This window comes from the organism of the source record quoted next, unplaced genomic scaffold (assembly GCF_019419815.1).
Source record: "Pyrus x bretschneideri cultivar Hongxiangsu unplaced genomic scaffold, Pyrus_bretschneideri_v1 Contig72, whole genome shotgun sequence".
In the NCBI taxonomy this organism is placed as follows: domain Eukaryota; kingdom Viridiplantae; phylum Streptophyta; class Magnoliopsida; order Rosales; family Rosaceae; genus Pyrus; species Pyrus x bretschneideri.
This window is the reverse complement of record NW_025999812.1, coordinates 843,558-869,776: the sequence shown is the minus strand read 5'-3', so window position 1 is coordinate 869,776 and position 26,219 is coordinate 843,558. Positions and strand designations below refer to the sequence as shown.

The 26,219-nt window shown below is 37.5% G+C and overlaps 1 protein-coding gene and 2 pseudogenes across 1 annotated transcript; 1 reads left to right on the top strand and 2 right to left on the bottom strand.

Annotated features, from left to right (window-relative positions):
- Positions 1–5,375: 5,375 nt before the first annotated feature.
- LOC103930457 lies at positions 5,376–9,481 on the bottom strand (annotated as a pseudogene).
- Positions 9,482–15,565: 6,084 nt separating this feature from the next.
- On the top strand, positions 15,566–19,149 carry LOC125472732. Its single transcript, XM_048574509.1, has 3 exons — positions 15,566–15,572; positions 17,062–17,407; positions 18,643–19,149. The coding sequence occupies exons 1-3, from the start codon at positions 15,566–15,568 to the stop codon at positions 18,815–18,817; spliced, it is 528 nt and encodes a 175-aa protein (XP_048430466.1). The 3' UTR covers positions 18,818–19,149.
- A 3,639-nt stretch (positions 19,150–22,788) lies between these two features.
- On the bottom strand, positions 22,789–24,826 carry LOC103930458 (annotated as a pseudogene).
- Between the last annotated feature and the right edge of the window lie 1,393 nt (positions 24,827–26,219).

Here is a 26,219-nt window from a genome sequence, read left to right as displayed (position 1 = left end):
ATGTTTTGTTTAAGTACGTAAATGACGGGTAAATTTGTACATGTGTGTGCAAATAACTTGGTATGGGAACTTACTGTTTTTTATAGGGTGCGTTAGATTTTGTTTAACATTAAATAATGCAACCCTATCTCTTTTTCTCTTTAAAAATCTATCCCGAGTCCCCCATTTCACTCACCAACCTATCAATAAATTTTCCCTCAATTTCCTCCCTACCAATCAAACTCACCCCTCACTTTCAACACCCAATCAGACACCATCACTTCAAATCTCTTATCCACTAATTAGAGAAGCTGTCATTCTCTCTCTCTCTCTCTCTTTCTCTCTCTCTTATCTTTTTCTTCTCTCTCTTACTCGAAGCTCTTTTTTCTGCAACTACAAGGACCTTCATCAAACACTCACAGATTGAACTTAAAAATACTCATCCTCACAAACCCAACCGTACAAACCGATCTTAAAATGGTTGAGTTTTGACTCGTCAACTTGGAAGGTCCGACTCGGTGAGTTTTCCTCCAACGAGTTTCAAGCCGAGTTACAAGGTTTTAGGACATGGGGAAACTTCTACACAACTTTGTAGAGTCCCTAGGCTAAGTTTGGAGTGGAGACAACTGTTGAGAAGCATAGTTTCAATGAGTTGAGTTTTAAGCCGAGACTTGCGAGGCTTTTTCAGGCCATTTTTCGTCCATTTTTGGGCTTTTGAAAGATATCATCTTGTTCTTCTCCTTAAGAGCTTCATTTCCATATAAAGTTGGTCAAAAATGGTTGAGAAATGAAGAAGCTATGAGAGTTTGAAAATTTCCAGAAATTGGCCATTTTTTTCAGAGTCTAGCGAAACTAGACTGCGACGCTAGGGACGGTGGACGGTAAGGATCACCGGAGAAGACGAAGAATATTCCGTCAAAGTTGACGGAATGTTCTAAAGGCGTCAGGTAACAGTGTTAGGTTCCGTTACTATTTAACAGAATATTCTGTCAACTTTGACGGAATATTTCCTGTCTTCTGTCAGTCTCTACCAAGAGCATGCCTGCGCGTGTGGTCGTGGGTTGGGTGGCGCGTGAGGGCACGTCCGGCCTTCAGCAGGCAATTGGTTGATATATGCGGGTCCGTGACTTCGAGTAAAACATTTTCATATATTCAAACCTTCCGTTTGAGCAAGCTATGGGGACTTTTTCCTAGCTTTTTCGTATGTGTTAATTAAGTAATTATTATGAGTTGTTTCACATATAGGGGAGACTTATCCTGAGGACGTATAAGGACAAGCGAGGCTAGGGGGCTACAATCCATCAACATATTAGTGAGTGGGCATTTTGTTTTTGTGTACACACACACACACACACACATATACATAATTTATAGTTTCCACAAATGCTTTTCAATTGATTTATGCATATTATGCCATGATTTATGTAATTTTAAAATCCTATTATGTGGTTGAGATTTATATATTTTCATGGCATATCCATATACATTTTACCTACTCATGAATGTTGTACTGTTCTTAAATGCTAAAATAATCCACGGGATGCGCAGGTAAGTTTATATTGTTGATTGAAATTATTGCATCATTATGGCATGCTTATATTCATGTAGTTTGCTCATCATTACTGCACCCCAGGTGTTAGTGCTTACCCCGGGTCAGGGCCAGTCTTTCACATGTATGTTCATCTCCCACACCGAACACTCACCTTGGATCCAAGTAGGTGCTAGTCCCAGTCGTACAAGTCGCATTAAGTGACTCCGACTCGTAGGTGATGCGATTATCACTAGTCTTCACATGATTTCGTAGCACTAGAGCGTATATTATTACACCCAGTCTTGTCGTATAGGTCGTATTAGGCGACTCCAACTCGTGTGCTAGCATAGATTAATGAGCATTAGGGCCAGTCGCACAGGTCGCATTAGGCGACTCCTGACTTGTGTGCTAGTATAGATTAATTGAACACTTGATTTCATTTATATTGCTATTGAGATATTGTGGTGTGGTATACTACTTAATTTACTATTGATTTGCATTTGATTTCATATCTATACGTAGTATGTTTTCTGGAAACTATACATGTTTTTCAGCCAGGGGTTAGTATGTTCAAAAAATAAAAGGATTTTATAAACCTTTATTTTTGTGCCCACTCACCCTTTTGTTTTTCACCCTTCTAGGTCCTAGATAGCCGACCTACTCTATGGCACACGAGGATATGGAGGAATTGTTTCCAGTTGTGTACTAAGTACTTTTCTAGTCTCAACTGCACTATTTGTCATCTATGCTCTGAACATTTGTATTCTATGGGTTCTACCCACTACTGCACACTCACTTTAGTAGCTTAAATAAGTTATAGTTTCGGTTTTAATTTATCCACATTTTTACATCATTCACACTTTGGTTACGTCACCTTCGGGTGACGCCAGCATGCCTCGACTCCAGTTGAGGTGTGTCATAGACTTTGGCCCATGTCTAAAATTCTAATCTTCAATCGGTGCAGTTGCCTCCTAAAAATCAGAAATCTCCAAAGTGGTATATTCTGGATTGTCCACTTGAACAAAATTTGTCTCTATGGCTTTACGACATGAATGATATTTAGCAACAACATGAGCGGGAGCTCGGTAAACTTGGGACGAATAGTCATTTGAACCATAGCAGTAACACATATCCACTTCTACGGTGTGGGAGCTTTGCCTTTGTTCTTGAAGTTGGAAACCTTAGGAGCTAGGAAATTGTGCTTCGCAGCTGAATTTCCTCCGTTGGGTTGGCTTCTGAGGTACAAGTAAAAATACAAGACAATAAAGTAAAGAGAAGTGCCAAACATTGGCATTCGGGTAAGTTTTATACCTAGTCTCTCATGTCGTTTGGGCAAGTTTTGAAGGTTAAAGGAAGCTTTTAAAATGAAATTAAATACAAGAAATCGATACTACATGACAACTAACATAGCTATAAAGGTAAATGCAAGGAAATACAGGGATGCTGAATACGATGAAAATGACTTATAAGGAAGTACAAAAAGTTGGCTGTGAAGAGGAAAGGTGTTTTTGGGTTTGATTTGAGTGTTAACAATTCTCTTTCATTAACCCACGTGTTAGAAACTTCAGAATTTAATCTGCTCTTGTTTGATATCATTTTGTTGTCCGTCTAGTTTTGGTATAGTGAAAATTATTTTGGTTTCGTTTTGGGATCTTTGTCCTGATTAGGGTTTAGACTGTTTATTATAAAAAGAAGGTCGGTGAGAGAAACTGGAGTCTCGCCGCTCGCCGACTATGTTGAATCTGCATCGGAACCACAAGTCACACCATCACCCTTGAACGTTTGTTTCAGGAAACCCAGAAATCCCCTGCTGTTGCCCACCACCGCATCAAACCGCGACCAACCCACCTGCATTATGCCGTCTCGAACCTCGCCAGACTGAACCACCGCGCCACCATCTTCGAACCACCTGCATTCACCATCTTCTACATCCACCACCGCTGTTGCTTGACAACAACGAACCCATCACTTGTTTGACGAAGCCCAGACCCAAGAATCACAAACTCGGATTGAGTTCGTCTCCACCTTGGATCCCCTGCAGTCTAACCCGCACCACCATCTCCGCTGCTACATCCACCCGTTCACCGTACCCACACCGGCTCGTACTAGTCGGATCTGTCACAACCCTATGAAGTCCTCTTCTGCAGTTTGACTTTGCACTAGAAGGTTTTTTGTTCGCCGCAATCGGTTTTGCATGAACTGAAGAAAAACGGAGGGCAGGAAGGAAGGAAAAAAAAAAAAAAAAATGAAAGAGAACAAAAAAATATTCTGTGTTTTAGGCCCACACGGGCAGGAGAAGAAATTATTGGTTTTTAGGTTTTGTTTTTCTTTGGGCCCACGTTTTATATTGGGTTTGTGTTTGGAGCCTGTTGTTTTGGAGACCACTCAAGACGTTTTGAATATGGTGAATTGGATATTTCTTTTGTTCGGAAGCTCACAATTGACAATGGGAAAGTTTGCACTAGCATTGGTATTAAACAGTGGCATGGAATCTTTTATTGGCACTGGCATGAAATCTTGCATTGGCATTGGCATGGGAATCTTGTGCTGGCATTGGCACTGGCATGAGAATCTTGCATTTGCTCCGATGGAATTTCGTATTGAAATTGGCATAGGAAGATAGCATAATAGAGCTTGCATCCACATCGTCTGTTGGACAAGGGTGTTAGAAAATATTAGTATTTTATGGCTATTTGATTATTTGGATTTGCTTATTAGTTTAGTATATGGGCCTAGCAAATATAGCTTATAATTTAGTATGAATAACTAGTCATTCACAATGTAGCATATTGAAGTTTTGTAGCCGTTTCAGTATTTTTGTTTGTTTAATAATATTCTTATTATTTTGTAGTCTTATACGTAGCGCACTTTGATATTCAACTCCACGAACACCAACATATCAATTTTAAATGGTCAGTACTTCAAAAGGAAGCAAACTAAGACTTCACTTTTACCCTGCACTCTGAGCTATCTTGAAGCCTAATATTTCCAAAGCTTTCAATCTCCAGTTTTCCTAGAAACGTAACACCCTTTAACCCTCCAACTTCAAATTCCTTCAATGGCTTCCTCAAACATCCCCCATCGTGGATTACTTTCGATTAGCTGTTGATCTAGATCAAAATTTTATCCCCGAATATAGGGATTTAAACAGCAGACTTCTGAACTCTTACTGGCCCCACCTTTGCCACTCTTCCCATCATTCTTCAGAACCTTTGATGCCTATGTTGGTGCTCCACACAGGGCGATAATGCATGCTTTGAATAGATAGAGCAGTCAATTTACTAACCACATGCGGATGCACTAAACTCGGGGAGGTGTGTCACTGGGCTTGTGATAAATTTGCCGGGTTAGGAATAAAAACCTTAGCTATTAAGCTTGATCATGGAAGATACACACCAACTTGCTGTGCAGGAAATAACCTTCAATCATATCTCTAGGCTTCGTAACGGTTTTCACCAAAAAGAAGAAAATGGCTTTGTAACGGTGTCGCTCACCACTTAGCTAAGTTTGGTCTTTTCAATTGATACTTCTATAGTTTGGTTCGAGGAGCCTTTAACTGTTATATAGAATATCATCTTCCAAGACTCATTTTGTAATTGAAGTTTTTTCATCAATATATACCGTTTCTACTAAAATAAAAATAAAAAAAAAACTTTCCAATGCATATTAAAAGGCTAAGGAAAATTAATGGTGATGATTTCCAATATAATGAATTTGAATCAGCAACATAGAATTATTGGAGTTCTTGTTAACTTATTTAGTAATGAATAAAGGACTGATGTTTTTTACAGAACTGTTATGTGTCTCTGTGAGTAGGTCATCATCTGCACATGTCTTTTGATGCCTAAATTTTTGTTGAATGACATCACAAACAACTAGTTGGGTGTACAAGGCCAGAAGTCTTTCCAATTGCATTGTTACAACATGACTGAGCCACTTGCTTCTTGTAGGTCAAGCTCACATTTTCGAGTGTTATCCTGCTGCAAGGATTTGCTGCACGGCAATCAAGGTTTATCGCAATTGCTGTTGCCGATGTTCCTTGAATGTTTTGGAACAATACATCACTGACTTTCACACCCGATGCCTATATATTGAAGCATGATAAACAAAAATGTTTAAGGAGACAGTAAATAGAGAGGAACTAAGGACGTACATATCAACTGCATGTATATATTGAATCAAGCTTATACCTGGCCAGGGCAGTTGAGGTTGTGTGGGCAGTAATTTTGGTCTATGACAATGGGATTTTGGACATTGAGCATGACAACGTCAAGGAATTGGACACCTTGAACAAACCTGTGGCTCGGCCTCACCCAAGACTTGATCCTCAAACCGTTTTGGCCACCCTTGAAAATTGCATCCTTCATCATCACATTTTGAACTCCTTCCTCTTCCAAGTCTTTGCCCAAACTCCCTAATGCTGTGACTTGGTCCACACGATTGAGAGGAGCATATTTATACGACTTTGTTAGCTTGTTTCTTTGCATTTAGTAAGTTAGTTTCTATTTATTATAGTGATTTAAGCTATTTTCATTTGTTTGTAGGTTTAAATGGTAAAAGAGGCAAGAAAGTGCATTTTGGTGCATTTTAGAGCAGTTTTGGGCTTGGAATGGATAGCATAAGTATGGAGCAAGGTGGATGGACGAATTTGAAGATCAAGAGAGGCTAGGAATGTGCTTAATATCTGGAGAAACAAATTTGGAAGCATTGAAGATAAGGAATCAGCTACAAAGAAGGAACATTATCTAAATTACCTTATCTTATCCAAACCTTATCCAACCTTATCTTATCTTATCCTAATCCTATCTTACCTTATCTCCAGCTGCAAGGGGGATTCCTTATCACATTAAACCACTTCCCATCTAATTTAAGGAGTCCTAAAATCATGCAAACAAGTAACCCTTTTCCCCTAAGAATTTGCCGCACCTCTCTCTCCTTTTCCTCTTTGGTTTCTGCCATATAGCTGACCTTTTCCTTATAGATTTGAAGTGTTAAAATCCTTTTCCTAAGCTACTTTTGTGCCGCACCTAAGCCTATAAATATATGTCTATGCCTTATAATTCAATCACCACCCTCTACCATTAGATCACCACACCATCCACCACACCTCAAGAGCCTAAATTCAGAAAATCCCTATTGTGCCGTAGCAAGGAAGGAAGGAGGAGCCACCTGGAGCCGTGCTTGCCATTCAAGATGTTGGATTGTTGGAGCGTTTCTAGGTGTATTCTATCTTTGTTTTCAATGTTTAAATTTAATTATCTTTATTTTGCAAACATGAGGAACTAAATTTGTTTTAGTTAGAGGTGAATTCAAAACCATGATTATATTTGCAATATGAATTGATTACTTCCAGTTGTGATTTCATAAATCGTGAATGCAATTTACTTAACTGTTTGATTAAGAACTTATTCTTGTATGTTGATTATGGAGGCTTACTTAGTTTGCATGCATGAATTTGATGCTAGAATATAAGGGAGTTTCACCTAATCGTTATGAACTTATATTCATAAGTAGTGGAGGTTGCTAGTTACAATCGTGTTAAGTAAATTCATGGTAGGAGTATCATGTTGTTCATAGTTACGAATGCCTTATCAATGCTTATGATTTTCACAAAGCTTAATGATCTTTGATTGTATCTTTATTATGTTGTTCATGTAGGGAACTATTGAAGAATAATTTGGTTGCAGATGCGTATTCCATCCAATTCAATGACTTAAGGAAAATCTGAGGGTTAATTAGTGCTATTCACGATTAATCTAGGGTGTTAAGGTTCATGGTTTATTGGAAAAGCAACTGGAAATCAATTTGTATGCAAGTGTGTCATGTGTGGAGAAGGACCCTCTGGCTAGCTTATCACCCATCCATTCACCCCAATTTCGTGCAACTTTGTTTAAGTTTACAATATGCTTGTTTTTACATTAATTTCGTCCAAAGCAATCCCCCCTTTAATTAAGTGTGTTAGATTAGTTAGAAACGTGTTTAAATCTATCCAATTTAGTGTTTTAAGTCTTACTAGTATAAAATTCGTCCAAACAACTCCTTAGAGCCTGTTTTGAGTCTATTTGCTAGTATTGTGCTGTTTAGAGTCTGTTTAGTGTGTTTTGAGTTTTTAGTGTCTAGTTGAGTGTTTCTAAGTTTAGTTTTCTATTATTGAGTCTAGTTTAGTGATTTAGAGTTTAAATTGAGTAGATTAGCATCCCTTTTAATCCCCGGCCTAAAACGATCTCTACTTTCATATACTACAATCATAGGGTTTTAATTTGAGTGTTAGAATATTTGCATCAACGATATGCAATGCAACCATTATAAAATCTGACCTAATGCCGTGACTTAGTCCACACGATATATGCGCTCAATCCACAAATCTTTGGTGTTGGGGCTAATTGAGATGTAGTCATCTCCCGTTTTGATGGAGGTGTTGAAGATTGCAACATTTCTTGACAATTGAACATGGATGACATCAGTGTTGGGGCTATTGCCATCTGCAGTGTTTTTGACCCTTTTAACAATGTGGAACATTTGGTTGTTCAACGACATTAGTCTGTCGATCCTAATGCTTTTGGAGTTTGTAAAACTCAAACTCTATGATCCACAGTCCGGGAACAATGATTTAGTTACTTGTATTACATGATATACTTCTTGAAAATCTTGACAATAAAATGGAAATTACTAACCGTTGCTCTACTGGGGCAATCAATGCATCCCGCTAACTTGCATGCCCACAAGGAGGTGCCTTTGGTGTCAAGTGCCGGTAACTGTTTCAAAGCTTAGCTAAGAATTTCGTAGTCAGGCGAAGCAACGAGTGTTCCATCAATCCGAAGAGTAATACCTGGGCTTTTGCAGCTGTCATCTTTAAAAACCATAGCAGTCGGAAGCAAATACCTCCCTTTTGGTACCCTAATCGTACTGGAATCCGAAGAGGCACAAGCTGCACTCCATGCATCCATAAAAGCTTAGGTGGAATCAGTTACTTCATTCGGCTTAGCTCCGAAGCTCAGGATATTGATAACTAATGTGGTACTCTCAGCAAGAAATGATTAGTGTAGGATAAAGAGAATCATGAGTCGTACTACTCTAGCTCTGGTAAAACAACTTGCAGCCTCGTCCATATTTTTTTTTCTTTCTTTTCTACGTGAAATGGAACTTTCGGGAGAGAATAAAGAAGAGATTAAACAAAGACAATTAGGATGTCAGAATGCAACGGAATGTAGATGAATATTTTTGCCAGAAGGTGAAGCTAGCTGTAGGAATTAAGAGATTGATGGAGAATAATTGAAATGTGTAGGGTATTTATAAACTTTATGGTGCATAGTTGTATACAGTGGTGAAGCTACATGAGGGCGAGGAGTGGCGGCCGTCCCTCCCCTCACTCGAAAAACACGATTGGAACGCTGATTCAGCCCCTCCCCTCGCCGAAAAACCTGATTGGTTCTGAGTTGTTTTTTTTTTTTTTCTAAAAAAGAAAAAAAAAACAGCCAGGCCTAAACGACATCATTTTGGTCGTCGTAAAAAAATTAAAAAAATAAAAAATAAAACTGAAACGACATCGTTTCGTATATGTTGGAAAAAAAATAAAAGGGGGGACCACGTGTCCACTCCCCCGTGGCCCGTTCCCTTCAGTCTCTCTCTGTAAGCCTTTTTTTTTCAATCTCCAATCAGAGCAAAGGTGTGTTGAGTGCATAAAGTTATACTTTTACGCCCTCTTTTACTTAGGTTTTTGACTTAAAATCTCTATACATCACAAGGTATTTTGTTGTTTGTATTGTGTTTCAGGATGAAAGTAAGGGCTTGAAGAAATCAACTTATTTTGAATATCTTAAAAGCCTAGAATGGATAGTTTGAAGCCCAACTCGCCCAAGACCAGACCATAGCCCACAAATGGCCCAAGATCCGCTAGAAAATGCCCTTGTAGAACAACCAACTTGCGAGCTTTGCCCTGAAGTGCTCAGAATGAATTAGAAAATGGGCCATATATAGTTGAAAAGCCCTGGAAGTTTTCTTTCTGATGCTCTTTACAGCTTGTGATTTGGAGGTTTCGACAAGAAATTATGACAGAATAAAGAGGAGCTGATCCGTTACAAATTCTGATAACAACTAGTTTTTAGTTACTCCTATACTAAAAGCTGATTGTAATGAACTATAAATGAGAGTCAATTTAAGGATGTAAGGTGTCAGATATTAGATAATTCCTAAGCCTTTTAATAGGAGACAAATACACAACAAGAGGGGAGAAGAGGAGAAAAAAAATCAGAAAAACACAGAATCTGGAGAGAGCAGGAGTCTTTAGCCTTGAGCAGTTTCTAGGTTCTAGCTTTCCTAATTTTGTATGTATTTTTCTTTTATGTATTTTATTGTGTTTTTAATTTAGTTTATGGATACTTAGGGCTGCTTTGAAGCCCTAGACATGATTGAATTAATGTTATGATGCAGTTTTCGTTTATCAATTTCATTTCAAGGTAGAAGCAGTTTTCTATCTCAATTGTTTAAAGCACATATTTTCAAGCTTAGCTACCTTGTTTATGTTTGCTTTCTATTGAGAATGATAAGGATGACTGCCATATCTTCTTTCATTCCTTACCAACATGTGGTTAGGTTTAGAACTAATCATGTAAGCTAATTCCATGAAAATCTAGGATGAATTTCTAGTGTTCATGTGATGTTCATAATCCTCTTTGTTCTTAATGAGTTTCTAGGTGCTAAATCTGAGTGTATGCCATGTTAGGTTGCACCTGCAAATATAAGTTTGATGCACATGCCATGCATCTCACATGCAAAGAAAGTGATGATTCGTACAATCTGAGTATATGCCATGCTAGATATGTGAATATCTCAGTTGTGCATTTGAAATGGATAAGTTAAAAGATCATCTCATTGATTCAAGAATGTTTTGGGGAAGGCCTTAACTCATTTTAAGTTAGATTTATGTCCTAAAAACGTTTCTAACCTATTTCATGTCTTAGGTTTATTTTTAGATAGTTCTAATTTTTCCTTTTTCTTTCTGTCTTTATTTCTTTTCCAAAATTACTTAAACCCCTCAATTTTAAATCATAGGAGTTATTAACTAATGCTAATATGTAAGAGTCAAAGGTTTTACTAAGTTGTTTATCAGTTCCTGTGGTTAGACACCCTTTCTTGTGCCACTAGACTATCCTTACATTTGCACTGGAGAACTTCAACAAGGTGCAGCAATGCTGCCCCCTAATTCCCAGCAGGAAACAGAATAGAAATTCCTAGGTCCTAGCCGCACCAACCGTTAACCACTCCAGCAACCACTCTTATGTAGCCACCGACTTCTAGCCTTGAGCCTTCAAAGGCACTCTTTAGGTAAATTTTTTTAATTCTTAAATTTATAATCCCTAACCCTAATTAATTATTTAAAACGAATTTTGTTTAATTGGTATAGAATCATAGGGTAATGCACTAATATGGTTACTGGTTATTGATTATTGATATGATTCTATGATTATTGTAATGAAATTATGAAATTATTTTTTAGGGTAAAAAAGAAAATTTGAATTCTTGATTATTGATTAATTAATTGAATTATTACATAAAGTATACAATTATTCATATGATTAGTTGAACTGAATTTTTATTTATTGAATAATTTGTATGCTTATTGGTATTGATTAATTGAATTGTTGGTTTGATTAGTTATTATGCATACTAGTATAGTCTACTCTAGGATTAAGAGTCTAAGAATTTTTTTTTCTTTCCATTGTACAGTTACGTAATGGAACGATACTATAAGAAACAATGCGTAAATCCTCCTGGTAGCCATCTCCTTCAAATATTCCGAGTAGTCCTTCTCCTTTAAATATTTCAAGAAGTCCTCCTTCGAATATTCCGAGTAGTTCACAACGAAGTAAGGTTACTGAGTTGGATGAAATATTGGCTGATCTTCCTGTAGACCTTGGACATAGACGTCGAATGCTTGATTATCCATCTAATTATCGTGAAGCAATTTGTAGATACTATCTCCAAAATGATCCTTGTTAACCTATTATGCGACATTTTCATGATATGAAACCTTGCTGGCAACAATTGTAATTTGTTTGTATTGATAAATTATGGAAGTCATTGCACTCTTATAACCTGGCCCCTCCCCCTTCAATTCCTGACTTCGCCACTGGTTGTATATAAAATCATATAGATACAGGATGGTCTAGATTTTAAGTAAATTAATTATTATATTAATTAGAAATGGATGCCTTTACATGGAGGCTACAGATCTGTTGTCCCCTTTTACGTGTCTCATCTGTGTCTCGTTTACTAATATTTTGACACATGTCATGCAACTTACAAAGAGAGTAAATTGTAGCAATGGTCTCTCAACTTTAATCAAATTGGAGCAATGGTCTCTCAACTAAAAAGCCATTACCATTGGTCCCTCAACTTATCAAAATGTGTAACTACGGTCATTTTCGTCAACTTCGTTAGAATTTTGTCAAAATAAATTATGTTGGAACAACCATTGCCGCAATTGGGGTCCCTCAACTCATCAAAACATGTAGCTATGATCATTTTCGTCAACGTCGTTAAAATTTTGTCAAAATAAGTTATGTTGAAAGGACCATTACTAAAATTGGATTAAAGTTTGAGGGATCATTGCTCAAATTGGGTTAAAGTTAAGGGACCGTTTCTCCAGTTGAATTAAAGTTCAGGGATAAATGGTAATAGATTTTTAGTTGAGGGATCATAGTTGCATGTTTTGATGAGTTGAGAGACCAATGATAATTGATTTTTAGTTGATGGACCATTGCTCCAATTGATTTAAAGTTAAGAGACGGTTGCTATAATTTACTCTTACAAAGAAATAACTCTGTCAAGTTTTTTAGTTACTTTTTATTTAATATTCAATGCGCCCAATTGAGCACAAGGCGAAAGCAACCCAACAATCGTAAACCCATCAAGACCCAGATTCTCATTCCCCATCACATTATACATCTTCAATGACTCAGGGTGAAGACCCTTTTGAGTGTAACACCAGATCATAGAATTCCAAGACCAAGTCTCTCTCAGTCATATTATCAAACACCTTCTGCACTCTCAATCAACCCACCTCCCCCATCAAAAATCACGTTTCCGCTTCAACCGAATTCGAATTGTCGCCGTCTTCGTTTTCACTCTCATTAACTCGGCCTATCAGAGTTTGAGAAGAAAACTATGAGTTTCACAAATGGCATCCAAGCGGATCTTCGTTTTCACTCTCAGTAACTCGGCCTATCGTCGTTTTCGTTGTGTCGCATGGGTTTTGGTTAGGGATTTTGATCTGTGGGTGTTGATCTATGGATTTTGATCTGAAGGAACTTAAAAATCCGCAGAAGGATCCTCCTGTGTTGGATATTGTTTTTAATTTTTAAATGTCTAATAAAAACTTAACGGAGTTATCTTTCAATTAAGTTAAAAGATACGTGTTAAAATATTAGTAAACGAAACATAAATGAAACACGTAAAAGGAGAGAACGAATCTGCAGCCTTAGATGGAAAGCATTTTTCAAGAAAGCTGCGCCGGAAATAATTAAGCCCAATAATTTGGTTGCTAAGCTACGCTTTTGCGTTTTACTTACTTCCTAATGGTCTGCCTAATGGTTTATTGCATGCTCACTCTCTCCACAAATTAATTACTATATTTGTACATCGCGGCTGCTAATCAGTTACTGTAGATATACGTTATATTAGATTAATTTTGTAAAAATTCGGCTTCAATGCTACGCAATATTTAATGTTGTGTGTGTTTTAGCCATTTTGATTTTCATAACTATTTAATTTTCTATTTTTAATCTTAATCATTCATTTTCCGTATCATTCGTAATTGAGTATCACTGAAGACAAATTTTTAAATTAAATTTTGTAAAATAAATGATGTGGTTATTAATGATTGAATTATTATTTAAGTTGATTAACGTACTTATTTAATATTAGCGATGCATCATTTAGTTTGTAAATTTAATTTGAAATTTTAGTCTTCTTAATATTATCTTATAATAATACATCACTCTAATAATTTAATGAAAAAAGTATATAGCTTTAATAGTAATTTAGCCGTTGACTTGTTAATAAATCTACTCATACCAAGTGAAATGTACTTAATTTCCTTCATGGCCACTCATTCCTCAGTGGAGTAACCCTGAAGAAGACCAAGGGATTATCCCCAAATTCTGTTGTTGTGCCTTATTCAAAACCCAAAACAGTTAGTCTTAGAATTATTTTCTTCTTCTTCAACTCTGCATTTCTCTGTTGTTTATCTCATTTTATAGGAGCGATTTTAAGCGATGGGTGACTAAATACAAGACCAATGGGCTCTAATAGATGGCAATTTTCTTTAATTATTTGAGCTACACTTAAAAATTTCACTGTTTTGATCTTTATTTTTGTGTCTTTCTTGTGTTTCAGTATTCAAACCTTAGGATTAAGAATAATAAGATTATTAGAATAGCTTATAAGGATGACAACAGTTCAGTTTGGTAATGAATGTACCATATTTATTCTCAAAAATTATTTTATACCCTTACCCAAAATTAAACTATTGGGTATTCTCCACAGCATAGATGCCTTCCTCATTAAATACTTTGTCCATTTCACCAATGAAATAAATAAATTATATGCTCGTAATTAATATTAAAAAAAGAAGAAGATAAATATGTTAGAAGGGTTAGTGTACTGTACCCTTTAGTGGAAAAAAGGGCAATGGTACTCTTTAAATTAAAGCTTAATAGTTTAATGTGATCACATTTAAGTATAACATCATACGTTTGTAGTGCATTATAACGCCCGCTACGTAAATTTATACGTAGATTTTCTTTTTGAAAAATAGCAATGTCATTTTGTGTAACTTTATCGTTATTATGTAACATTAGAATATAAATTTGAACAGTTATGTAACTTTAAATTTCGAATTCTATTAATTCAATTAATTATTCGAGAAATAATATCAGTAGGTAGTTATCTAAAAATTTAAATTAAAACACACAAATAATAAAATTATATAGAAAATTGTTCAAAAAACTTAAACAAAAAAATTTCAAGGGGGTTCGGCCACTAGGGGAACTTGGTCTCACTTCGGCACATGTGTAAAATTTCTATTCTTCAATTGGTGCGATGCCTCTTGGAAATAGAAATCTCCAAAGTGGTATCTTTCGGATTGTCCACTTGAACAAAGTTTATCACTATGGCTTTACGACGTGAAAGATATTTAGCATCAAAATGAGCGGAAGCTCAGTAAACTTGGGATGATTGATCTTTTGAATCACATCGATAACACATATTTGCTTCTACGGTGGTGGAAGCTTTGCCTTAGTTCTTGAAGTTGGAAGCCTTTGGAGCCAGGGTATTGCGCTTTAAGGCCTGATTTTCTCCTTAGGGTTGGCTTCTACGCTGCTGACCATAAGCCCGTGGTGGAGGTTTGGAACCTTTCCCATGGCCACGATGCTTCGTGCACCCTTGTGGGCCTCAAGATGTGTTGGCATGGGCTTTAGGCACAACACTTGAGCCAATAGGTCTAACTTAATGATTCTTCATCAACAGCTGGTTTTGCTTTTCAGTAAATAGTAAGACAGAGATCAAACTGAAAACATGGTAAACTTCTTTACCCTATAAGTATGCAAAGATTGCGCTACCAGAGATAGACCCTAGAAGGGTACATATATACAAGTAGAAGAAAAGATCTTTTAGGATAGTAAAGTAAAGTCCTCATTAAATGTGGAGAATATATCTAGGAAGAAGATGTTGCATCCTCTTAGCAATGTAATTACTTGCGATGCACGCCAATCCTTAGATTGTAATTAATGACTCCAAGATTATAGTAGACATCACAATGGCTAGTAATAATGTGGTTCAAATTCATCTTTGGGGAGAATCAAACTTAAGAAATCACTCTTACAAGTGAAGAGGAATACCACTAGACCGTAGTACTAAGTGTACAACAAATTTTTCAGGGAACTGATTTCAAAACTTCATATTTATTTCTAATCGTTAGATTAAATAAAGGAAAAAAAAAATTAACTTATTAAAATAAACATGGTGTGATGTATTGTGCTATCCAAACAGAGAACAATGACGTGTATAATAAATTAGTTTCCCATTATTTAGAGGCTATCAACTTAATTGTTGGATGTTGATTTACACACAACTTCCCTACAACTGTTGGGAAGGCTGTATCAATTTAAGGGTGGCTTTGGAAAGCCTTAGCTAGGTAGGCCTTCACATGAAAAGGAAGCTTGTATATTTCTTTCTTAATGAATAAGAAATTACAACTCAGTTAATAGCTCATGAAGTGTCTATAAACCATCATGACACAAGAAAACGAGAAGCGCAATAGCAACCCATAAAGTTTTTCTAATAGGAGCATTTCATTGATAACGATAGACATAGGATTACACCTGCCAAATAAAGCTTCGCAACTAATCTAACCTAATTAACTCACTAAACTAGGATTAGTTAAAAAATAGTTATAACAAACTTATAACTATACAAGATAACTAAAAACAACTAAATATGAGTTGTCTTTTACACCCCTCAAGCTGAATGATGGAGAGCCAAGTATACTAAAATCTAGCATTGGACAAAGGCTTTGTATGAATATTTGCGAGTTGATGTTGAGTGCTAATACACTGAACCTTGAGCAATTTGGCAAGAACATGCTCCTTAATGTAGTGGTAATTGATTTCCACATGTTTCGTATGAGCGTGAAACATATGATTAGATGCCAGTAAGATTGCAGATACATTATTACACCAAATCTTGGGAATTTGAGTAAGAGGGAAGGCAATATCTATGAAAATCTTGCAAATCCATGTGAGTTCAACAACGGTATGAGCTAGATTTTCTGTCAAAAACACAGCTTGCCCAATCTGCATTAGAAAAGGCAGTGAGTTGCAGAGGGCTTTTCTTGAACCATAGACCTTGATCAACAAAACTTTTTAAGAATCTCAAGATTCTTTTCAGTTTGAATGTGGGAATTCCTTGGACAATAGAGAACCTAACATACTTGATTCACTACAAAGGAAAGATCTAATCTAGTCCAGGTTTGATATTGAAGAGCCTTTACTATTTATTTGTATTCCTTCGGATTAGACAATATTGTGCCAGTGTGATCCAATCTTTGGGTACCAAGAGGAGTCGCAAGGTTTACAATCATCCATATGTGTCTTAACAAGAATATTTAATGCATATTTACTTTGGGACAGAAGATACCCTCTGTTGATCTTTGTACCTCTAAACCAAGAAAATAATGTAAAGGATCCAAATCCTTAACAAGAAATAAAGAACTGAGTTGTATTATAAAATCTTAATAGAAATAAGTAGGGCTGGGCAAACGGGGCCTGGACCCGCGGTTAGGGGCGGGTCCGAGCTATTCGGGGCGGGTACGGGACGGGTCCTGTTTTTAAAATTCTGAAACGGGGCGGGGCGGGGCGGGGCGGGTCCATGTCATTTGCGGGACCGGACGGGTCTTAATTGCTGAGGAAACGGGTCCCCGACCCGAACCGTTTCCACCTTCCAAAAATTTGAGATTTAATCTGATCCGTTGATTTAATCTGATCGCACTCAAGTAAGAGTCTCAGACTCTGCCTGCCAGACTCCCACAGTCGACACCCCACTACCTAAATCTCCTCTCCTCTCCTCTCTCGTCTCAGACCTCACTCGATCGTCTCAGACCCCACTCCCCAAATCTCCTCTCCTCTCTCGTCTCAGACCCCTACTGACTCGACTCCCTGAGACTCATAGTGAGTCAGTGACTGTCGACATTACATCAGGACCTCAGGTAGCCACCATCACCATCGCAGGATCGTCTCCTGACTCTCCTTCAATCCTCCCAATCGTGAGTTCCGACCACCACGACACGGTCCACACCAACCTCGCCGTCGAGAACACTACCATCATCCTGCAAATTCCTAGGTAATTTATGAATTAGGGTTTCTGATTTAGGAATTTAGGATTTTTGCATAAGCTTTTCAATTGATTTAGGAATTACGTGGGTTTTTGATTTGGGAATTTAGGGTTTTTGGGGCTATGATTGCATAAGCTTTTTGATTGATTATATGGACTGCTACGATTTGATTACTTGCAGAAACTTGTTTATTGGTTTTGAATTTTATGGATTTGCTTATAGATTGTAGATTTTAAGTTGTTTGGTATTTAAATTTGCAAAAATTTAAGAGTATTTGATATCCATAGTTTATTGGTTTCGAGTATTTGATATCCATAGTTCTCAGGCTCTTCTCTCTCTGGCTCTTTTTCCTTTTTTCTGTCCCTGCCAATCAAATTCCCCATAGCTCTGTAGCAGTGAGAAATGAGAATAACAAAAAGGTGAAAACGAAAAACAAAATTTGAAAAGAAATGGTTAAGGCAATTTGGTGGACTACGTCCACCATGTCTTATGTAGCATTTCTAGCATTTCATATTTTTGTGGCTCGTAAATCTCGGTTGACGCTATATGCTGAGCAGTTGTAGAACTATCGCAGTTAAGTATATGAGTGCTCTCTGCTTTTATTAAACATGCATATAATATAGTTAAGGGAGATTACAGGAACTAAAAACATACAGGTTCATCCTCTTCGACAAGAGGAAATCAAGGGTAGTACTAGTACAAGATAAAGAAGGTGAAAAAAGCTTAGCTTTATAGAGTATATGTCGACCTCGTACTGACTCCCGTTCATGATACCAACCGAAACAAGAAATGCTACGAGGGAATAGAAGAACTGTTATTTGAGCTTTGTTAAGTAGTGTGGTAGTGAGGTGATTCTCCGACGCAGTGATTGTATTAACAAAATGATGATTGATTACTGGAATTTTGGTGTTAGTGAATGATGATCTAGCTATTGAAATGATTGATAGCGTGGTCAAGTAAATGGAGTACTGGATTATATCTGAGCATAAAATTATGTAGCTTTGCTTGTACATGGTATTATTCTCGCTAGAGCTATCATTAAAGGTTTTCTTCACTGAGTATGCAGAAGTTCTAAATGACTAAGATGCGACAAAATGAGAACAATATAGAATTGTGTATCTCTTTTTCCCCATATTTTATTAGTTGTATGATTTCATTGCTGTGGCACCATGGTTATACATTATTTATATGCTTTGTAAAGTTTAATTGATACAAGGAAAATTATAATAGAGACTTTTTGTAGTTGGAACTTGGAAGTGGTGAAAGGGAAATTTAAGGCCTGCCAATCCAAAGAAGAGGTTGATTCACTGAAGTTTGCTGAGAAGGATCTCATTAATCAGGTATTCATGCATTACGCTCGCAGTGTGGGGCACATGGGCAAAGATAGTTCCTTTCTTGTACTGAAAATTCTGAAATAGTCATGCCATTTCTTCTTGTAGTTTTTCTTTTACAATATGTTCATAAATTAATAAGAGGGATAGAAAACACAAACCTTGGAAATGGTTAGTGCCGGGCTCCATTGTTCTTTGAGAATATCAAGACATATGCTTCCGTTGCTATTAATGTTTGGGTGAAAGACCTTGGTCCTAAATGCAACCTGAAATGTAACTTGAGTTAGAATCTAAATTCTAGACTACCAAGAGATGTACTCAATTAACGATATTTTGTATGTTGATTTGATTTTTAGATGTTGGAAGATGTAATATTATTATTTTGGATGTATTGTTAATCTATGAACTTGGATGTTGGACTTTGTATTTAGATTGGATGTGAATCTGTGCAGTTTTCTATGCAGTTTTGTGCAGATTTCAATCTGTGCAGTTTTGCAATCTGTGCAGTTTGCAATCTGTGCAGTTTAATGTGCAGTTTTGTGCAGATTGCAATCTGTGCAATCTGTGCAGTTTGCAATCTGTGCAGTTTTCTGTGCAGTTTTGTGCAGATTGCAATCTGTGCAGTTTTGTGCAGTTTGCAATTTGTGCAGTTTTGCAATCTGTGCAGTTTTGTGCAGATTGCAATCTGTGCAGTTTTTGTGCAGATTGCAATCTGCAATCCGTACAAATTTTTTTTTTTTTTCAAACAACCAAAAAAAAAAAAAAAAAAGGACCTGTGGACCCGGCTCGAACCGGCCCGTTTCAACCGGGCCGGGTAATGTCCGGTTCTTATATTAGAAAATGTAATCCCCGGCCCGGCTCGCCCCGTTCTCTTTGAACCTAGGTCCGGTCCGGTTCCTTCAAAATTGGGCCCGGCCCGGCCCGTGCCCAGCCCTAGAAATAAGCATTTGGACCAAAGAACAATCTGATTGAAAGTTTAAAAGTGTCAAACAACTTGTCATACCAGACTCTGGGAGCTTCTTTTGAGCCATAAAGAGACTTATTCAACTTGTAGACAAAAGATGGCCTAGATGAATCAATAAATTTTGGAGGTTGCTATATAAAGACTTCTTCTTTCAGATTACCACGAAGAAAGGCATTATTAATGTCAAGCTAATTTAGAAACCAATCATATTGTACTGCAAGTGTTAATAAGATCCTGATTATGACAGGTTTTGCAACAGGACTATAAGTCTCATTGAAATCAATTCCATCTTATTGGTGAAAACCTTTGGTCACAAGTCTGGCCTTGTATCTATCATTGGTGTCATCGGGATTTCTTTTGATTCTAAAGAAGCATTTGTAGCCAACCAAATTTTGATGAGGAGAAGGGGGTACAACAGTCCAAGTTCCTATTGATTTTTTTGCTTGTAATTCTTCAAGCATAGCCTTGTTCCAACGGTCATGCTTGGAAGTTTGCATATAAGTAGTAGGCACAAAAATTTGAGGATCAATTGGATACTTTATGGCAGATAAAGCTTTGGGCTTGAAGACGCCAGCTTTGGATCTTGTAATCATATGATGAGAATTTGTGGTGATTGGTCTCTGAGGAATGAGTTGTGGTGAAGGTGATAAGAGTTGATTGTTGACTGAGTAAAGGTTGGGCAGAGGTAGGTGAATAAAATGGTTGATGGGTAGATGTTGATGAATGTGGTAGTGAAGCAGAGGATAGAGATGGTTGAGGTTTAGGATTACCATGAAGTATAAATTTAAAACGAGAAGGTATCTCTGTTGTAGAGCTGTGAGAGGGAGTGATAGTGAGTGGTTGAGAAGTATGACAAGGAAAGTGTTCCTCATCAAAGAGAACATGTCTTGATATGTATCATGTTGGATTGAGAGTTTAAGCATCTGTAACCCTTATGCTGAAGACTATAACTAAAAAAAATACACTGTTTACTTTTCCCATCCATCTTTGAGGTGACATATGGCTTAAGCCAACGATAACGACTGCATTTATATGCCAAAAATGGAGGTGATATTCCAAAGTCTTTGACTCTTCAAACCTTTGAAACTCCTACACTGCCACTATAAAGCAACTAAATTCTCTTGAACTCAACTGGAGTGCCACTTCAGTGAGACGTACTTATTGACTATTTCCATGTGTCGTGCTCTCTTCAAACTGCACCTGGGCTCGCGTGCTAGCCTTATGGGACTCTGAAATTAAACAGCTCCATTGGGCATTAAATAGGAATAGGTAGGGTTGGGCCTTGATTAGGCCCAACTACTTATTTTCAATCTAAATATTTGCCCCTTTAAACATAATTAAGTCGTTAATTTTGGCTTTAATTATGTTTAAACGTTCTGTATTCGATTCTTTAAAGTTTTAGTGCTACTTGAGTGTTAATAAAACTCTTCTACTTACTCACAAATACCAATGGATCAATTTTAAATTGTCAATACTTAAAAAGGAACAAACTAAGACTTCACTTTTACCATTCACTCTGAGCTATCTTGAGCCCTAAGATTACCAAAAGCTTTCAGTCCCCAGTTTACCTAGAAAAAAAAAAACTTTTTAACCGTCCAACTTCAAATTCCTTCAATGGCTTCTTCAAACATCCCCCACCGTGGATTACATTGGATCGTCTACCGATTCAAATCAAAATTTAATGCCCCAGATGTAGGGATTTAAACAGCAAGAGTGTTTCCATCGATAGACCTATTATGCAATCATATCTCTAGGCTTTGTAACGGTTTTCAACAAAAAGAAAAAAAGGGCCTTGTAATGGTGTCGCTCATCACTTGGCTAAGTTTGGTCTTTTAGTTGATACTTCTATAATTATGTTTAAACGTTTTGTATTCGCGGTTCTTTAAAGTTTTAAGCGCTACTTGAGTGTTAACAAAACTCTTCCACTAACTCACGAACACCAATGAATCAATTTTAAATTGTGTATACTTAAAAAAGGGAACAAACTAAGACTTCTTTTTTACCATCCATTCTGAGCAATCTTGAGCCCTAAGATTTCAAAAGCTTTTAGTCCCAAGTTTTTCCAGAAAAGAAATACCCTATAACCCTCCAACTTCAAATTCCTTCAATGGCTTCCTCAAACATCCCCCACCGTGGATTGCTTTGGATCAACTGCTGATCAAAATTTAATGCCCTAGATATAGGGATTTAAATAGCAGGAGTGTTTCCACCAATAGACCTATTATGCAATCATATATGTAGGCTTTGTAATGGTTTTCACCAAAAAGAAAAAAAGGGCCTTGTAATGGTGTCGCTCACCACTTGGCTAAGTTTGGCCTTTTAGTTGACACTTTTATACTTTGGTTCGAGAAGCCTTTAAGCCTTTAATGTTATATGGAATGTCATCTTCCAAGACTCATTTTGTAATTGAAGTTTTTTCATCAATATAGGAAAAGTATCCTCGCCGGATCCTTTTCTTAGGGATCCCATGATTGTGACCATTCATCATACATCGCGTGGTCAGAAATCATTTTAAAATTTAAATTTTAAAATTAAATATAAATATAATACCTAACGAAAACTGACCACACGATGTACGATAAACGGTCACGATCACGGGATCCCTAGGATCCCCAGGAAAAGGATCCGGCGAGGATCCTTTTCCATCACCGGATCCTTTTCCTAGGGATCCCATGATTATGATCATTCGTCATCGCATGGTCAGAAATCATTTCAAAATTTAAATTTTAAAATTAAATATAAATATAATACCTAATGAAAACTGACAAGATATATGATGAACGGTCATGATCACGGGATCCCTAGGATCCCCAGGAAAAGGATCCGGCGAGGATCCTTTTCCATCAACATATACCATTTCCACTAAAAAAAATTAAAAAATCTTTCCAATGCATGTTAAAAGGCTACGGAGAATTAATGGTGATGATTTCCAATATAATGAATTTGTATGAGAAACATAGAATTAATGGAGTTCTTGTCAACTTAATTAGTAATGAATAAATGAATGATGTTTATTTGCATAACATTATGTGTCTCTATGTGTAGGTCATCATCTGTAGATGTTTTTTGATGACTAGATTTTTGTTGAAGGCCATCATAAACAACTAGTTGAGTGTACAAGGCCAGAAGTCTTTCCAATTGCATTACTACAATATGACTGAGCCACTTGCTTCTTGCAGATCATGCTCACGTTCTCGAGCGTTATCCCGCTGCAAGGATTTGCTGCATTGCAATCAAGGTTTATTGCGATTTTTGTTCCCGATGTTCCTTGAATGCTTCGGAACAATACATCATTGACTTTCACACCCGATACCTATATATTGAAGCACGACAGATGAAATTTTTTAATGAGACAGTAAGTAGAGAGGAACTAAGGATGTACATATCATCCGCATGTATATATTGAATTAAGCTTATACTTGACCAGGGTAGTTGAGGTTGTGTGGGCAGTAATTTTGGTCTATGATAATGGGATTTTGGACATTGAGCATGACGACGTCAAAGAATTGGACACCTTGAACAAACCCATGGCTCGGCCTCGCCCAAGACTTGATCCTCAAACCATTTTGGCCACCCTTGAAAATTGCATCCTTCACCGTCACGTTTTGAACTCCTTCCTTTTCCAAATCTTTGCCCAAACTCCCTATGATGTAATTACCACACCCTTGTAAGCATAACCCAAAACCAAGGTTCTAAGAGACGCTAGGCACTAGCCGGGCGGAGGGGGCGCTAAGGCCTAGCGCCTAGGCGGACTAGGCGGATTTATGTAAATTTATTATATATTGCCCATTTATACTTAAAAAACACACACAATTATATTATAATACATAAATTGCAAAATAATACGACATATTAATTATAAAGTATTAAAACCTTTTGAAAACATGGGGAACAAGCTTACAATGAGTGTTCATCCAAGTATTTAACAAGTCTTACATTTTATTGAAAAATAAAAATGCAAAATGAAAGTTATCGATCGATTTTTCTGTTGAAGTGAGAGTCACAACCTAGGTGGGTGCCTAGGTAGGCTTAGGCGGGCTAGGCGGATGCCTAAGCGGGTCTAGGCGTACTTTCTTAATTTTCAAACGCTCGGGGATTAATTGGGGCGATAGCCAGCCGCATAGCACCTAGGCAGGAATTTTTAGAACATTGCCCAAAACAACTACTAACTATTTAGGAGAAATTATTGGTGGTAAATGAATGCAGCCACATGTATAACTAGTCCATGTGTTATACTATAAATGAACATAAACTTATGAATAGATAAGCATGGCGATGCAACCACTATAAAATTTGACCTAATGTTGTGACTTGGTCCACAGGATATGTGCTGGATCCACAAGTCTTTGGTGCCGGGGCCAATTGACGCAGTCATCTCCCGTTTTGATAGAGGTGTCGAAGATTGTAACATTTCTTGACAATTGAACATGGATGCCATCAGTGTTGGGGCTATTGCCGGCGGCAGTGATTTTGACCCCTTGAATGTTATCATCTTGGCACCCGTTTATAACAATGTGGAACATTTGGCTGTTCAACAACATTAGTCCGTGGATTCTAATGTTTTTGGAGTTTGTAAAACTCAAACTCTGCGTCTGGAAATAATAATCCAGTTACATATACTACATGATATACTTCTTGAAAATCTTGACAATAAAAAGGAAATTACTAACCATTGCTTCGCTGGGGCAATCAGTGCTTCCCGCTAACTTACATGCCCACAAGGAGGTGCCTTTGGTGTCAGGTGCACCTCCAATAATGGAGACTCCGGTAACTGTTTTGAAGCTTAGCCAATTGTCAGCTTGGTCAAGAATTCGGTAGTCAGACGAAGCGACAAGTGTTCCATTAATCTGAAGAGTAATACCTGGGCTTTTGTAGTTATCACCTTTAAAAACCATGGCAGTCGGAAGCAAATACCTCCCTTTGGATACCCTAATCGTACTGAAATCTGAAGAGGCATAAGCTGCACTCCATGCATCCATAAAAACTTGGGTGGAATCAGTTACTCCATTAGGCTTATCTCCAAAGCTCAGGACATTGAGAATTAATGTGCTCTCAGCAACAAATAATTGGTGTAAGATATAGAGAATCATAAATGGTGCTACTCTACAGAAACAGCTTGCAACCTCAGCCATTTTCTACTACTCCGTCTGTCTTAAATAGAGCCTAAGATGAGGGAGTATGAAAACATTATCGAAATAGAACGTTACTGAAATCAATGTCAATGCTGGTTGGAAAAGAATGGAGTCGATAGTCGAATCCAGTTGGTATGAGTTTGAAGAACCTGTAGGAATTGAGAAGTTGGTAGAGAAAAGTTAAAGAGTGTAAGGATATCAGCACCGGTCTAATGATTAATTTGCCATGTTTTGCTTAGTTCCTAATTAATTCACCATATTTATTATTATTATTATTATAAATGGCTATATGTTTGCATTTGCATACTGATTAATTAATATTATGCTAGCATATGGGCACACACAAAGTGTGTACATATTTTTTTTTATTTTTGTTTTCGAAATAGAAGGAGAGAGGAAGTGTCACATCCCAGGCTCGACCCCCACCATAGCACGATATTGTCCACTTTGGGCCCCGACCATGCCCTCATGGTTTTGTTTCTGGGAACTCACACAAGAACTTCCTAGTGGGTCACCCATCATGGGAATGCTCTCACGCGAACTAGCTTAACTTCGGAGTTTCGATGAACTCTGGAGCCAGTGAGCTCCCAAAAGGCCTCGTGCTAGGTAGGGATGGGAATATAGATATAAGGATCACTCCCCTGGATGATGTGGGATCTTACAATCCATCCATCCCCCCTAGGGGCTTGACGTCTTAGTCGGCACACGACGGCCAGGGTTAGGCTCTGATACCAAAATTGTCACATCCTGGCCCAGGCTCCCAGCACATCCAGGGCTCAACTCTACTGTAGCACGATATTGTCTGCTTTGGGCCCCGACCACGCCCTCACGGTTTTGTTTCTGGGAACTCACACGAGAACTTCCCAGTGGGTCACCCATCATGGGAATGCTCTCGCACGAACTCGCTTAACTTCAGAGTTCCGATGAACTCTGAAGCTAGTGAGCTCCCAAAAGGCCTCGTGCTGGGTAGGGATGGGAATATACATATAAGGATCACTCCCCTGGGCGATGTGGGATCTTACAGGAAGAGAGTGATAGAGAAAGTGGGAGTGTAAAGTTTTTATTTTTATTTTGATTTTTTAATTAGAGATATGTTAGGATTACTTGTAAGTGAGGCTTTGAAGAAAAAAAAAAACAGTAAAATTTGGTTGTATGAAATTACATTTTTGCCCCATATTTTGTATTCATGTTTTGTTTTAATTAGAAGGTTAAACTGGTAATTTTATAGGGTTTTGGTTGACAATGAGTGTCTTATTAATTAGTAGAGATATAACATTCCTTTCAATCCGTTCCTCGAAAGGATGAGGTCTAGGGTTAGGGTTGCGGCGAACATTGGTGACCAAGGTTTTTGATGGTTTCGAGTGTGATCTCAATGGTTTGTTGAGTATTTTAT

What these genes read in the sequence shown, in the direction of transcription:
- LOC125472732 (XM_048574509.1), top strand. An exon ending in ATCATCCTGCAAATTCCTAG is followed by an intron (nt 17,408 to 18,642) that starts GTAATTTATGAA and finishes GACTTTTTGTAG; the next exon opens with TTGGAACTTGGAAGTGGTGA.